General features: G+C 35.9%; 2 protein-coding genes across 3 annotated transcripts; one reads left to right on the forward strand and one right to left on the reverse strand.

Annotated features, from left to right (window-relative positions):
- Window positions 1-369: 369 nt before the first annotated feature.
- slc31a2 (solute carrier family 31 member 2) lies at window positions 370-5220 on the reverse strand. Its single transcript, XM_079405892.1, has 4 exons — window positions 4681-5220; window positions 3374-3440; window positions 1554-1824; window positions 370-1386 (listed from the first exon to the last, which is right to left on the reverse strand). Exons 1-4 carry the CDS (start codon window positions 4684-4686, stop codon window positions 1221-1223), a joined length of 510 nt encoding a protein of 169 aa, XP_079262018.1. The 5' UTR covers window positions 4687-5220; the 3' UTR covers window positions 370-1220.
- On the forward strand, window positions 5218-15824 carry LOC306862852 (ER degradation-enhancing alpha-mannosidase-like protein 3). Of its 2 annotated transcripts, XM_079405891.1 has the most exons (21): window positions 5218-5565; window positions 5679-5843; window positions 6252-6297; window positions 6522-6622; window positions 6843-6882; window positions 7031-7143; window positions 7351-7504; window positions 8258-8392; window positions 8477-8582; window positions 8730-8827; window positions 8936-9061; window positions 10369-10452; window positions 10589-10672; window positions 10853-10977; window positions 11086-11251; window positions 11529-11680; window positions 11769-11889; window positions 12865-13041; window positions 13135-13300; window positions 13395-13586; window positions 14094-15824. In XM_079405891.1, the coding sequence occupies exons 2-21, from the start codon at window positions 5749-5751 to the stop codon at window positions 14294-14296; spliced, it is 2484 nt and encodes an 827-aa protein (XP_079262017.1). In that variant the 5' UTR covers window positions 5218-5565; window positions 5679-5748; the 3' UTR covers window positions 14297-15824. The 2 variants fall into 2 exon arrangements, with proteins under 2 accessions (XP_079262017.1, XP_079262016.1); XM_079405890.1 differs by having other exon boundaries at window positions 5221-5843.
- Window positions 15825-16161: the final 337 nt, after the last annotated feature.

Consider the following 16161-nt stretch of genomic DNA (forward strand, 5'->3'; position numbering starts at 1 on the left):
TCTTTCTTTTATTAATGTGATAAAACAAAACTTTTTGGAGATATGAAGGATGCAGTACTACTCCGTAGGTACTCAAGATTAACATGAGATTGGGTGAAACTGTGTGTGTTAGGTCCCCTTTAACTTCAAATTAACTTCAATGATTTTTAAAGCCCAAGCAGAGGGGATGGTCATGGTGAAACATCCAATCATTTGTCCCGAATGTGGTCTGTACAGGACATCCAGACTTTAAACTGTGACGTGTAAGGTCTCAGAGAAATCCTTAAAACAATTGTGTGTGTAAGCCTTTGGCTAAAATGTAAACTCCAAATTTATGTGATGCAACTTGGTATTTTTCTTATTAAAATGCAAAGACCATAGACAAGGGTGTAGACTTGTAATCAAAACCTTTAATACATTCTGCAACGAAACAAATTTCGTTTAAAAAAAATTAAGCAATGGAAAAAACTAAAAGATTGCCTGGAGGAACATTACTAATAGTCCATTTGAATCACTGCGGTGAGGATTGTAGTTTCTAATTTCTGCTTTAAGTCAGTCAGTCAGTTTTCATGCATCTGTATTGCTGGTGAACATTAACTAAGGCCACATGATTTGCATTTCAAACCATTGTTTGTTCTGCTACTCAGCAGTAATTTCCAGCATGACACAAAAACGCCTGATCCTGACTCCTATAAAACTGTGATTTCCCAAAATAACAGAAAACCACCAGCCTACAGTAAAGCAAATCTCAGAGAAGAGAATTTAAACATTCATGAACTTATTAATTACAACAGTAGCTGTAGAAAGTATAAAACCGGTCAATGAAGCACCTCTCCGTTTAATACAGTGCTGACTGTTTGAACAAGAGGTCACATGACGTCATACAACCTCAAAGGTAAAATCACATGCATTTAACACTTGAAATACTGTTTCCAATGAGGTTTAAAATCTAACCTCAACACTTTTGAAAGTTGGTTAACCAATTTTACAATTGTTTATCGCCAAACTTCAGTTAAGTAAGACTTCATGCATTATCTTTAAAACACAACCCTAAAAAACTTTCAAAATGAGAATCATCCCTGTTCAGTCTACATACTCCAACATCTTGCACGTCTTGGCGATCATGGACACACAAACCTGGTATCATAAAATGTTTCCTGTTGCTCTCGATCTAGAGTCCACAGTCAACTCTGATGAACATTTCGAGATGCCGTCTCGTGTTTTTGTTCTCTCGTGTCTTCTCAAATGTAATTCAGTAGAGGAAAAGTCAGAAAGTATCCCAAGACGGATCCCATGATGACCCCCAGGAAGATCCACACATTGTAGGACATGACACAGAGCATGAGCATGTAGCCTAGCGTCACCTGCAGGATGTGTATGGCGGTCTGGAGACAGTGCAGAACCCAGCTGAAGACAGAAATAGACAAAATGAACATTTGTTGGGGGCAGAGATTCATTAAGCTGCAATGCAAGAGGTACAATAAATCAACTCGCTGATTATCTTTCCACCTGACTGATTTTGATGTCATACCAGTTCTTGGAAAACATTTCCCAGTTGTCTTGTGAGCATTTACCTCTTCTTAGCAGCGGTGGTGGTGTCAGCAGTGGTGGCCGTATTCTCAGTGGGAGCTAATGAGATCTCAGAGGGGCTGTTGGTCAGAGAAGAGCTTCCCTCTTGACACTTCATGACAGGGGCGAAACAGGACGCTTCGGGTGAGAAAGACACCGGAGTGGATGAATGTGTAATGGAGAATTGCTTCTGTTTTCCAATAGTGATCTTCCACACTTTCAGAAGTTCGTAGATCACAGTGAGCAGTAGAACGACAAAGACCGACAGCACCATCCCTGTAGAGAGAGAGAAATCAACACATATAATAGGCTTTTCACACTTTAATTTGCTAATCTAACTTTTAAAATGGAATGCTTTTTAACTCTAGTCTAGGGTCTGAAGGGGTTTCTCTAGGGTCTGAAGATCAAAATGTTAATATGAAAATATTTAAATGTAAACCCTTCAGGTTTATATAGCTAAAATCAGTTGTTAAAAAGGTAGTAAATGTAATGTTCAGATAAAATGTTTAAACGTAAATAAAAGCCAATTATTTATATTTAATCTAACTGTTATATATAGCATTAAATAGTTTAATCATTTTTTTATAATGTTACAAAATATTCCTGTTACAAATAAATACTGTTCTTTCATACTTTCATCAAAAAATGTTTTAAATTGTAATAATATTATTTTATTTTATTAATTTTTTTCAAACAAATAGTGAGGATAAAAATCTTACTAACCCCAATATAGATTCAATATCATTCTTTTTGACTCCTTTCTTTGAACTGAAACCAACAGGGAACTAACTAAATCGGGATTCCCACAGTATGACTGAATACACACACACACACACACACACACACAACTACAGGACATTCAAGCTCTACACAACAACATAATAATATACTCTATAAAGGTGCGGCATTTCTACAACAGAGAGCCTAAAGTCAAAACTGTGAAACAGCTGGCCCAATTTTCTGGTGTATTTCACCATTTTCTGTGACAGTGACGCTTTTATGTGAAGCTGTAACACCTTGCAGGTTTTGATTCTGCACATTTTTGTCTTCTACCCCAGATTATTAACCACTATGCCACAACACCAGTCAAAGTGCATCTTGAAAATGCAATTCAGTGTTTATATTGTGTGCTTGATGTTTAAACACTATCAAAAGAGCAAGTGTGTTGTACTGAGATTTGTTCTGAGATTTAGAAGAGTAGTGTGCACCCATTTGCAAACTTGCAAAGCAACTGCAAGTGAAAAGTGCAACCACCAATTCTGTTTTTGTGATACTTACACAGAAGAAATAAAGTGTGCAATACTGTTGTTTTAAGATACTATTATAGTTTGAATTAATATTTTGAATTAGTTTTTATTTTAATAATTATTTGAATCATTTTAGTTACATTGTTGTTTTTGACATTTTAATGATTTATTTTTGTTTTTAATGTCTATATAGGTTATTCATTTTTATTTCATTTTTAGTTTTATTAAATCAAAATGAGAAATGTTGTTTCAATTAAAATTAGTTTTTTCAATTAACTTTTTTAATTTGTGAACATAATATATAACTTCAATTGAAGGCAGTTTGTGTATGTATATATAAAATAATAATTTCAATTGAAGTAAATTCAAATGTAAAAAATACACTGCATTAATTGATGCGATAATTGTAATTTGTGCAAGAACTATCACTTTAATGTGAAGTAACATGTACAAGAAAGCAAGTTAAACAACTTTTGCATCTAACTGATAAAAGAAAGCAAGATGGTTTGGTATAAACTGAGCTGTCATGTATACATATTATATGATCATGTTCGGTCTTGTTTGTAAATCCCATCTACCTGCAGGCCCATGCACATCCCAGAAGTTAAACAGCAGTGTGACATTGCTGGATCCTTCAAAGTGCATCTGCAAAAGACAGAACATAAGAACATAATGAGCAGGCTTAATTAGTGACATGTTTCCATTGAGGGTTGACTGTCAACCCATCCCGTGGGAAGAGTCTATAAGCAGAAGTTAATTATTCTTCCATTACCTTGTCAGAACAGGTAATACAATCCTGCCAGTCTATAAAGTTCAATCCTGGACATCTGATTAACTGCTATTATCCACATCGCAATAATTCAATGCCATGAAGCTTTGCTTTTTGCTTGACTTGCTTAAATTACCCTAGCAACTGTCGGAAGACACAATATCTCAAAGCTAGACCTGAGCAGACTTTGCGAACTTGGCTTTTCTCAGTACTTCTGCAGGTGTTAATGTTAAAAAACGTCATAAAAGGGTGGTAGAGGAAGCCTTACCATTTACTCGTGACAGTCACATTACAGGAAACAGCACCTTGAGGACTGACACTTTAAACTTGTACTAACAAGTGTGCTTCAGGAAGTACAGATCGGAGAAAAGTAGACAAGGAGGTCCCTGTTACGCTCCAGATCAACAACATTCTTGCTATAATCATGAGTAAATCTGCCGTCCTGTCTTCAGAAGCAAAATTTAGGAATTCCATCCAATCCATTCCAAGCACTGGAGAATTCCAGCGTTCTGCACCACATATATCTTCTGTTCTGGAGATAGTTTTGCATTAGCCAAGTGGAGACAAGTGGCTTTTGATGCATGTGTGCCCTATCAAGAACTTCCCTGTGTTATCTCGGGACAGCTGTGTCAGCTCTCGCATGAATACATCTTTTATTTGCTCTGTGAAATGCTGTGGCCTGGTCAACTTGAGTGTAAAAATAGGTCAAAAGAATTGAGCAAAACCTGCTACTTTTGTCCGTGCAACACAAAAGGAGATGTGGTAGAATGACAGCCTTAGTCATCTTTACTTTTATTAAAGGAATATAGATGCAACATAAGTGAATGCTGAATAAGGCTGTCAGCTCCCAATATTGACGTTAAATGAAATTTACATGTTTAGAAGTCTTTTTAAGTAACTATTAACATAACACGCCCTTGGTGTATTAAAATGAAGTATGCATGTCCATGTAGTAAGAAACTGAAACAATTGTATCCTTTTCATAACCCACTAACACGGTCTTGGATTACAGATGCATTTATTTACATGTAAATGACAGCATAGAAATATATTTTGAAGTGTAGTGTTGAACTGACTATAAATTACATGCGCGAAATTGCAGAGAGTGCAACTTACTTTCATGATGAAGTCGCGTGTGGTCTTCTAAAGAGGAGTTGAGGTAAATTTAAGACAGATGACACGACCCTTGCCTCAAAAACACAACTTTCATTACCCCCTGCACCTCAACAGCCAAATTCGCCACATTTTTCCGTGCCCGAACAGCTGAGAAGCGTCCAGCCCAAACAAAAAGCGTACAGATACGTCACGAGGCTTTATTTATATGCGCCGAAAAGGATTATGGGAGTTGAAGTCCGATGCGGAAATGACCAAAAACTCGATTAGAACTAGTACACGCCACTCTAAATTACGGTATAAATGCAATTTAACGTGTATGAAGACATGTTAAATACGGAGTTTACAAATACAACGGGTTTGTATACATACAAGTTTAAAAAAAATAATAATAATCCGATCCAAGCTTTATAACCAATTCACAGACATAGATGGTGTATTTAAATACAATTGTGGTATAATACAACAATACTGAATGAATTAAGCAATAAATAAATACAGTTTTAATGAATTCTGTCCTTGACGGCACTCCTCGCTTTTGTTGATGTTGTCATCAGCTCGCGCCCGGATGAGGCTGGTCAGTCAGCTAAACCAAACTCCGCGAAATGAGGGGCTAAATCTAGATAAAATGGAGATTATCAGGAGCTGGACGCAGTCAGTTCGACAGGATATATGTCCAGACATTTCAAGAGGGTCTAATGAGATCAAAAGTAACGTTAGTGCTGGGAAATACATTTGTGGGCAAGTTTGCTACGTTAGTTGTTAGCCGTCGTTAGCTCGACAAGTTGAGGAAGTGTTGTAAATAAAGAAATTGTCAGTAGCTTTTACCCAAAGTACATATTCAATTGTTTTCAGTTTTTCTGGAGATTATTAAACACGACCATTAAGGTAGGAAAATTAAATCAACTAATGTCAACGAACTGCATAGGACAAGATAAGAAGTGATTAAACATTGACAGGCCTGTTGTTACTCTGCGTAAAGAGTTAGTTATATTTTAAAGGGACTAAAAGAGCAGGTTTTGAAGAAAAAAAAGGATCAGAAAAGATACAAATAGTTGTGGTGGGTTTGCCATGGCTCTGGCAGCTGTGATCTTCTCTTGCCTTTTGATTGGAGGCTCTGGTCAAGATGGACAGGCAATGACTGCAGAGGAAAAGTCCCAAATCAGGTGAGTTTAAATGCAGTAGAGACTTGCATGTTTTTGACTGATGTGATTTGGCATGTTTATTTTGATGATAGGTCGTATGATTATTTTAACTTGTTGTCAAACAAGACGTTTACTATTGTCATGTGTACATTTAAGATTGTATGTTAAGTTTATATTAGGTGACAATATTTGACTTGACAAACATTTCTGTTACCTTGTATTCAAAGAGATGCCTAGAGGATGATGACAGGTTGTACTACTTATGTATTTATGTATTTCACAGCATCAGGGTGTGGACACAGTAGACATTTGACGTGTGGTCTTTGGGTCCACCATATATCTTCATTTATTTGTGTGTGTATTTTATATATGGCTTTTTTCTAGTGCGAAATGAAAGAGTAACTTCTGCACACTTATTTATTTTTTTAGGGACCAAATTCTAGAGATGTTTGATCATGCCTATAACAGTTACATGGTGAGTAAATACCCAGAATTTACTGTTTATAATTCAGGAATACATTTGAATTAGTGTTCACTAACAAGAACATTGGTTTTCTGAATCATTTGTATTTATTGGACCTTAATGACTGGCATTCAAAGTAATTGTACCAAAGTAATTCTAAAGTGAGAAATTGTGAAAATGAATGCACCTGTTAATAAGACTATTTGAGATGCATTGTTTCTCCTGTTCTCTTTTAGGACTATGCCTACCCAGCAGATGAGTTGATGCCCCTCAGCTGTAGAGGAAGGGTGAGAGGGATGGAACCCAATCGAGGGGACATTGATGACTCTCTGGGAAAGTGAGTCAAGCTCATCTGTATAAAGTGATCCATTTACCATTTTTATTAAAACTTTTGCTGCACATGACCCTTGTAATGACATGTTACTTTAGATTCTGGAAATATGACCAGTCAGTTTGCAATATTTAGTTTCAAAGATTGATATAAACATTCGATCAGTTTTTTAGTGAAGATTTCTGTGTTGATTCTGTGGGATATTAATGGCAACCTCTCTTTACAGGTTCTCTTTAACATTAATAGACACTTTAGATACTCTTGTGGTGAGTTGAATCTTTTCTGATTTGATGGAAATAATATTAACTTGAAGTTTATTTAATCAGCCAGACATGTTAAGCAAGCTTATTCAAATCAGTACTAAGGACATAATAATAGATGCTTCTAAACTCTTGTTTCGTGTGTTTTGAGCAGTTGTTAAACAAACTGGATGAATTTGAGGAGGCTGTGAAGAAGACCGTGCAAGACGTCAGATTTGATAATGACATAGTCGTCTCTGTCTTTGAGACCAATATCCGTGTGCTGGGGTACGGATCATAATGTTTCTTTAGCTTTGGATGTGTTTATCTTTTTTTAAAACACTGGGTAAAAAAAAACAGATTTACAGGAATACAGTAGATTTTAAAGCAGGTGTTTGACATAATTAGATTTACAGGCCTTATTGTCTAAGTTCACTGTTCTTAGACTTCCTCGATGAAATGCATTATTGATGAAACTTCTCCGTTTTCTTCCAGTGGCTTGTTGGGTGCACATGTGATGGCAGATGTTTTAAAGCAGCGTGGTGAGAGGATGCAGTGGTACAGAGATGAACTGCTACACATGGCCAAAGAACTGGGCTACCGCCTCCTGCCTGCCTTTAACACCACCAGTGGCCTTCCTTATCCTCGGGTAACTCCACCACTATTGATTGATACTTTAATAATTTTATCTGTCCTTCTATTTGCAGCAAAATGACATAAAGGTGTGTAATTCACTGCTGGCAAGATGGGCTTGTGTTGTTCCATTTTGCCAAAAAGTTCAATACACATTATGCACTTTTCATTTTTGCACTGATCGTCTATCAATCTAACTGTCCATTAGTGGGAATACAAAAATGCAGAAGTATGATTTGTAGTTTTAACAAAAGCCCTTGAGCTGCCAAAAGTCAACTGGCAAAATTTAGCTGACAAATAAATATCTGTGTGCAGGCAAGAGTACACATTGTTAATTTACATATACTTCTGACATTGTAACAATACAACGCTGGTTGAAAATTGGCAAATTATCCTTGAATTTGGAGGTGAAATGCATCTCTCAAACATCACAATCAAAATATCTGACACTAATAGCAGTATAATATTTTTATGCTAGTTGAAATGACAATTGAATAATTAAAATAGAATGATTTTTAGGGGAATATACGTTTGATCACTTGCAAAATCAAATTTCTTGGGGTTTTTTTGTTTAATTTTGAGGTGAAATGTAACATGGATCCTATAACACTAGTCACATTTTGCCTTTTTTATTTTATCAAATTTTCTGTTGATATTATTTACATGCAAAAGCTAGATGAGAATGATTCCACATTGTTTTAAATCGTGACCAAAAATGTATTTTAAACGTTTTTATTCATATATAAAGCGTTTTAATTTTCCTCTTCAGGTAAATTTGCGCTATGGGGTCGTCAACCCCCTTTCTCGGACAGGAACAGAGTCGGACACTTGCACTGCTTGTGCAGGCACCATGATTCTGGAGTTTGCAGCTCTCAGCCGACTGTCTGGGGACCCAATATTTGAGGTAAACATCTAGCATGTTTTCTTACTAATAACAGATCAATACTCAGACAGTGAGAAGTGTGTGCTAAGAAATTGTTCAACCTAGGAACATGCTAGGAAAGCTATGGATGTCCTGTGGGAGAAAAGGCAAAGAGGAAGTGACCTTGTCGGCACTGTGATCAACATCCACAACGGAGACTGGGTTCGCAGAGGTGTGGCCTTACACTTACACTTCTAGTTGCAGTTATTTCATTAGCACTGTAAAAATGTCCCACACAGCCACTTTACCACATCTAATCTCACTTTGAATCTTATAGAGACAGTATTCACATCACTACCTTCTCTGTTTCTCATAACAGATAGTGGTGTTGGCGCTGGAATCGACTCTTATTATGAATACTTGATGAAAGCTTATATTCTTCTTGGGGACAAGGTGTACCTTAACAGATTCAACACAGTAAGACCTCTTTGTTCTCCAGGAATAATCATGCCTCTATTAGTCAAACAGAGCTTGTTTTACATCTATCATCTGCACATGTGACTTTGTCTTTGTCTGTTGTGACAGCACTATAGTGCCATTATGAAGTACATCAGCCAGCCCCCTCTGCTGCTCAATGTGCACATGCACAACCCCACCGTAAATGTGCGAAGCTGGATGGATTCCTTGCTTGCCTTCTTCCCTGGGCTACAGGTTCACTTCTTTATCCTTCTTTATTCCAAGTTAACTCAGAGAATGGAGATGATTTTGCATTAACAGGATGGGTCAGCACCAGTACACTTCATAGATCCGTTTAAGCTGGAGTGGGGGTCCAAAATGAATGTTTATTGAATTAAAAATGGACTTTATTGGCCAGTTGGCTACTGTGTTTTTGAGAATTACAACATTGTTGAACCTGAATGCAAGAACGGTAGCCACCTTTTTGGTTTTCTGTGATGTATTCAAATACACAGACGCTAAAAAGCAAGGCCAGGTGTTCACCTAGAAAGTCGAATGTGTGTTTTCTTTCTTTTAGTTAAGACAACAATAAAAATTAAAATGTGTAAAAAAAATACTGATAGGTCACAACCAGTGTTGTTACTGTTAACTAAAACCTAAAACATATTTAAAAATGTTTTCATTTATGTGGAAGTACTGAAATTACTAAAACTGAAATTAAAATAACACACAACAAAATTACTAAAACATAGACTAAAGTTAAAATGAATACTGAATGAATGGATACTGAAAATATTAAAATAAAATCTAATTCAAAACATTAATAAATACTACAATAGTATATAAATAATACTAGAATAAAACGGTTCATAACATATTAGTGAGATGTGCCAATTTACCAAGAGATTGAATGGCATATAATTCTGAAAATGACACAGTAGTCAAATATTCAGTGCAAAATAATTCCGTAGTTAAATGTAAAAATATTTAATTAAATGCATTTTCATGGTCATTAATAAATATTAATGTTCTCAGTACGATGCCACTGGATGGCATGTTAAATTTAGATGCAAGTAGAGATTCAACTCACTTAAAAGAAAACAGCACAAGTAGCAAGCTAATAAATGTGACCCTGGACCACAAAACCAGTCATGGGTATATTTGTAGCAATAGCCAACAATACATTGTATTGTAAAATTATCAATTTTTTATGCCAAAAATCATTAGGATATTAAGTAAAGATTACATTCCATGACGATATTTTGTAAATGGCCTACTGCAAATATTTGATTAGTAATATGCATTGCTAAGAACTTAATTTGGACAACTTTAAAAGTGATTTTTGCAATATTTGGATTTTTTTTGCACCCTCAGATTCCAGATTTTCAAATAGTTGTATCTCAGCCAAATATTGTCCTATCCTAACAAACCATGCATCAATGCTTATTTATTCAGCTTTCAAATTATATATAACTCTCAATTTAAAAAAAATTGACCCTTATGACTGGTTTTGTGGTCCAAGGTTACAAATGAATGAATAAATATACCTAAATATCCTTCAGGTTCTGAGAGGAGACTTGAAACCTGCCATAGAGACGCATGAGATGCTGTACCAAGTGACTAAACAGCACAATTTCCTCCCGGAGGTAATTTATGGGCTACATTTGCATAAGTCACCTTAAACCTAAACATCTTCAATCTACAAAGATCACAGCCTAATATTGCATTTTTCCAGTACTAATCCTCCAGATGTCTTTGCCTACAATTTATGTTGTCTAACAGGCCTTCACCACCGAGTTCAGAGTTCACTGGGGCCAGCACCCGTTGAGACCGGAGTTTGCTGAAAGCACATATTTCCTTTACAAAGTAGGTATACCACCTGATACAGCTGAATATGAAAGCCTACTAATAACCAACAGGACTGAGACTTATTCACATTCAGTGTGAACGGAGCTTAAGGTCACAGTTGACTTGTGCCGTCTTGTCAGACTAGTTATTTTGTCTGTCCTCACTGATTTGAAATAACATCTTCCGCCTCATTTCTAGGCCACAGGTGATCCTTACTATTTGAAAGTAGGCCAGTCTATTGTGGAGAAGCTGAACACTCATGCTCGGGTCCCTTGTGGCTTCGCCGCCGTACAGGATGTGAGGACAGGAACGCATGAAGACAGGTGAGAGTCCTATTAGCAATTCTTCCATATTGTTTGTATCATTGTATATCTAGAATAAATTGGAAAGGCTGTCGTGGTAAAATTATTTTTATGTTTGTTTATTTCAAGGATGGATTCCTTCTTCCTGGCTGAGATGTTTAAGTACCTCTACCTGCTTTTCTCAGAGAAGAGCCAGTTGCCTATAAACATTGATGATTATATTTTCACTACTGAGGCTCATTTGCTCCCAGTATCTCTGTCTACAACCCAACCCCCCTGCCATACCAACAACACAGTAAGAGATCATCTTATTCTCAAACGGGACTCCAAAATGATGTTCCATCTAGTATGGGACCTTTTGGATCCATAAGAAGTTTGTTTCTATGACTGAATGTTTCTCAGACTTGGTTTTAAAGATTTAAATCCCCACAATATGATAATCTTCATATTCTGTGTGTCCAAGAGAATAAAATTTTCACTTCCTTTTTTTTATGCAATATCCCAAAATTAGCTTACACATATGTGGCTGGAAACATATTTAATGGGTTTCAACATCATTGTATATCTTTCAGGAACCTCAAGCTCATGAAGACGATTTATTTTCATATTCGTGCCCCAGTGCTCAAACCCTGTTCCCTAACAACCCCACCTTTGCCAAGACAATCAGGGACAGCTATAAATACCTCACCGGTGTGGGAAGGTCCCAGCAGGCCTCATCTATCAGGTGGGTCACATGTTACAGGTTTATCACAGAGCAGCATCTTAAGGAAAAAAACGGCCGAACTCCTATTTTTTTTTTTTGTTCAATACAGGGGGATTGAACTGCCACTTCATGACACGGGCATGGAGCCAGTCGAGTTTCTAAAAAGCATGGGCATCTCTCTGACACCCCTTACTGAGCTGGTCTACGCCAGCCAAGGGTCAGCATTTCAGGTAAATCAGCGATAATTATTCCTTTCATTGGACCAACAAGTGTTATTTAGTACTGTTCTTGTACTTATTAATATTTTAAATGAGCATTTCTTATTGTCCTTGTTACAAATTACATGTACTTATTATTATTATTATTATTATTATTATTATAGTAATAATGGTATTTTTATATATACTTGCATGTAACTAACCCTTAACCAAATCCTAATCCAAACTCTAACCATAAGTACATCTTATTAATATTACACACTACTTAATTGTATAATTTCATAATAACAGGACACCTTAAAATAAAAGTGTAGCCTTTCCATTTTTGTTTGTTTTAGTAAATGTGTTATTTGGCTTTTCATATTTACCTTTTAATTTATTTTGGTTGTAGTTATAATAATTGTAGTACTTCAACTAAGTCTTATTTTATTTTAGTTCAGTGGACCAGCCAATTGTTTTAATATTATGTTATTGTTTTATTTATTAATATTTTGAATTGGCTTTTATTTTTATATTGTCTATTTTCATTTTATTTTTAATAATTTTGCTATGTGCTTTTTTTTCTAGTTAGCTTTAAATTATTTTTATTTTAGTCTTGGTAATTTTAGTACTTAAACTAAAAGTGGACCAACCAGTTATTTTAGTATTATTTCTATACTGATGTAATATTTATTAATAGTTTGAATTTTTTAATTTAATATTTTCAGTTTTGATTTTAATTTTTGTTTTAGTAATTTTGTTCTTTTTTTAAAAGCTTTATCTTTGTGCTTTAATTTGTTTTTGTTTTAGTCATTTTTAAGATTCAACAGACTTTTTAAGTGTTTAGGTTTTAATGTTTAGTTATTTTTATTTCAGCTGTATTTTAACTAAAAAAATAAATAATATTCTTTTTAAGTTTTAGTTAAAAATAACACTGGCACCAACTGATGTACAGCAGTAATTGAGCTCTTTTCATATGACATTCATCTATCTGTCTCTTTTCCAAAGGACTCTCAGAAGGGTGTGTACAAGTTAAAGCTGGTTGCTGAGGTGAGCCAAACACCTGAGCATGAGGAAGTGGTGCCACTAATTGTGCAGCTCATTTCCCCTCCGTTTTTGGGTCGAACAGTCCTTACGGCTGGTCCAGCAAAGTTTGGAATGGATCTTGCCAAACAAGAGCATGGGGTGAGGAACCGTATGGAAATTTCTTGACTTCACGGCAGGTATGTCATATATTTACCACAATTAATTATTGTCTCCTCTGTGTCTCTCTATAAGATGAAAGGCAGCATTGTGAAGAGTGTTCCCTATACGGCATGTGGTCCGATTGAAAATGCAGCAGAGCTGCAAGGACACATAGCACTGGCATTGAGAGGAGACTGCATGTTTGCTGCCAAAGCTCGGCGACTGCAGGAAGCAGGAGCTACTGGAGTCATCTTCATTGGTAAGATCTAGTGCAAAATTACTTGTAGACTATGCACATGATTTCTCTGCATTGTCTTAGAATCTGGACCCTTCGGTTTTGAATGTTCTCACAGATCACAGAGAGGGCAGCAGCAGTGCCGAGACTCCACTCTTCCAGATGGTTGGAGATGGAGAGCCTACAGATGACATCACAGTTCCCCTGGTGTTCCTCTTCAGCAAAGAGGGAGCTACACTCACTGCCGCTCTGCAAGAACATCACAATGTGGACGTCCTCCTGCTACCCAAAGAGAAACAACTAGGAAAAGGTATTTGACTAGACCAGCACTACTGAATATAGATTACTTCTATACTTAGTTTGTTGACTTCAGCAAATAGTCAAATTGGTAAGCATATAAACTGACAAATTTGCTAGTTTTTTTTTTTTTTTTTTGCTAGCATTTTATTTTATATATTTCTTTTAGATTAGTCTCCTCGGTGTCTTGTAATCCAAATTTTGTGTGTGCGCATATACATACACGCATACACATACATATATATATATATATATATATATATATATATATATATATATATATATATATATATATATATATATATATATATATATATATAGGCCTGAGACTCAAACTCGCAACCTTTGGATTACGAGTCCGACTCTAACCATTAGGCCATGACATGTGTGTATATATGCTTATATTATTTATATATATATTATTTTATATGTTGTACAATTTATAGATTAAAAATACAAGCCACTTTTTGAGATGAAATACAATTTTGAGTTTCTTTCTTTCTTTCTTTTTTCCTTTTAGAAAAACCTGAAAAGTTAAATATTAAGTTCCGTTTAGCTAAGGAAGGAGAGCTTGCCGAGGGTGAGACTGAAAGCACTACCATCCAGCTGGTGCTGGAGCAAAGCGAGACTGACACAGAGACAAAAAATGAGGCCGCATTGTTGATGAGGGAAAAACAGGAGACCTGCAGCGCTCCTCAGAAAGACCCCGAGAGCAGCCCATGACAACAGGATCAGCTGTGACCACGGTTCTCTTCACAGCACACAGGGCTGTTGCTCCCTGTCACCTATTTCAGATCAGAAAATGCAGGCTGTTCTATGGAAAATGTTTCGGCTAAGCCTGGACTGTACCATCTGAGCTGCTCACAGGGGGATCACAAGTCCTCCCATGTAAAGATGGTCTTATCTTGCATAGTCGGAACTATATTGATCTGCACAGATTGAGATGGTAGGAGGCGTGAAGCTCCTATCGCTCTGATATCGTGGTAGTTGCAATAGATTCTTCTCAGTTGTCTACAATTGAAAAGCATCGGTTTTGGGTATTAAAGAGGTGTACAAGATTCTCTTACGCAACTTTATGTGGATCAGACTTTATTTGAATGTTTTTCTTTCTTTTTCTTTCACTGCAGATCACTGGTTCTCAGTCCTGTGCGATTTGTTTTTTTTTATATATATATATAATGCATTCTTAAAGTGTAAGTGGCTTGAAGTCTTCAGGACATCAACAGGGCTCCTATGACCAAACCCAAAAAACAGTGTTTAAATGAGGGAGAATGGACCAGTAAAACATATTTTAACATGTTTTCGATACAGAAACATCAGGGAAATCAATGATCTGACTTGAACATGTTTGCATGTTGTGTGTGTGGAAGGCATGTACGGTGGCCTTTATCATTATGTCACAGACTGTGCACGTCATCATGTGCCAATACTAAATATTTGTGTATGTGTATGCATATTCGCAGACAATGCATTCATCTCGCTTTCAAGAGACGTTTTTGAGAGGGAGTTGCCCTTTCCTCTACCAGAAACATGCATCTGTCATGAAGGCCCAGGACACAGGCAGATTATATAGTGACATTTGTTTTTGTGCAATGACAAAACCATTTCTGCTGTCAGGGTGGTGATGAAAATGAGTCGTATATATTTAGATTTGTCTAATTTTGCAATTTTTGACTGCCTCCTTTGTCACTCGCACAGCTTCACCATCACACTAGAGGTGCTGCTTAAACTAGATTCATCGCTTTCTACATATCATCTGAGAATATTTCAAATGCATCAATGTTATTAGACTAGCTTTTGCATCGAGTGTCACAGCCATAATGTAGCTCAAGAGTTTAATACAATCTGTTGCTTTATAGCATGCAGAGAACGGTTATATCTGCTCCAAACCTTTCCATTTCAAGTCTTAATTATAATGTACACCTTGTATTTTGTCACTTATGGCTGTTCTCAAAACGATGTCAACCTGTGTACCTCTTGTTTCACAAAGGGTTTATGGCTGATTCACTTAAATGTGTGGGCGTAATATAGATTAGATGGGATTATATTTATTTCTTAAGATATTTTCTATACATTAACTTGAGATGAAGATGCTTGTCAAGGGTCAGATGAAGCATTTCTTGAGGGCCAAAGTGATGTTAATATTCTGTTGCTGTGACAGAACAAGATTTTTATAGCGTCTTTTTAATAGCTGTTTTGTATTGACTGATGAAATGTTAGTTCTTGCCATTAAAATCAAGCTTATGACCCTAAATTGTCTCCCTTTTTTGCTGTGATATAATTATATATTGCCCTTTTGTTGATTTTTTTTTTTTTTTTTTTGCTTCTGCTAAATGACTAAATGTTAATATATATACATATACATGTTGATATTGATGTATCAATGTATCTTCATTGAAGATAAACCTCTCATGATATTTGTAACTCCAAGAATGAAGATACATTTTTGCCAATCCAATTTTAATGTCAACTACCCATATATATATATATATATAGGCCATATACAGTGTGTGTATGTATATATCATTTTTATAATTAAATATTTTTATTTAAAAATTATGTTCAAGAATTACATACATGAATTATCA

The sequence above is a fragment of the Barbus barbus genome (assembly GCF_936440315.1).
Source record: "Barbus barbus genome assembly, chromosome: 43".
NCBI classification, from domain to species: domain Eukaryota; kingdom Metazoa; phylum Chordata; class Actinopteri; order Cypriniformes; family Cyprinidae; genus Barbus; species Barbus barbus.

What these genes read in the sequence shown, in the direction of transcription:
- slc31a2 (XM_079405892.1), bottom strand. An exon ending in GGATGTGCATGGGCCTGCAG is followed by an intron (nt 1,825 to 3,373) that starts GTAGATGGGATT and finishes CTCTCTCTACAG; the next exon opens with GGATGGTGCTGTCGGTCTTT. An exon ending in ACCACCGCTGCTAAGAAGAG is followed by an intron (nt 1,387 to 1,553) that starts GTAAATGCTCAC and finishes TTCTGTCTTCAG; the next exon opens with CTGGGTTCTGCACTGTCTCC.
- LOC306862852 (XM_079405891.1), top strand. Translation starts at nt 5,749, where the DNA reads ATGGCTCTGGCAGCTGTGATCTTCTCTTGCCTTTTGATTGGAGGCTCT. An exon ending in ATTGATGACTCTCTGGGAAA is followed by an intron (nt 6,623 to 6,842) that starts GTGAGTCAAGCT and finishes CTCTCTTTACAG; the next exon opens with GTTCTCTTTAACATTAATAG. An exon ending in ACAGGAACGCATGAAGACAG is followed by an intron (nt 10,978 to 11,085) that starts GTGAGAGTCCTA and finishes GTTTATTTCAAG; the next exon opens with GATGGATTCCTTCTTCCTGG.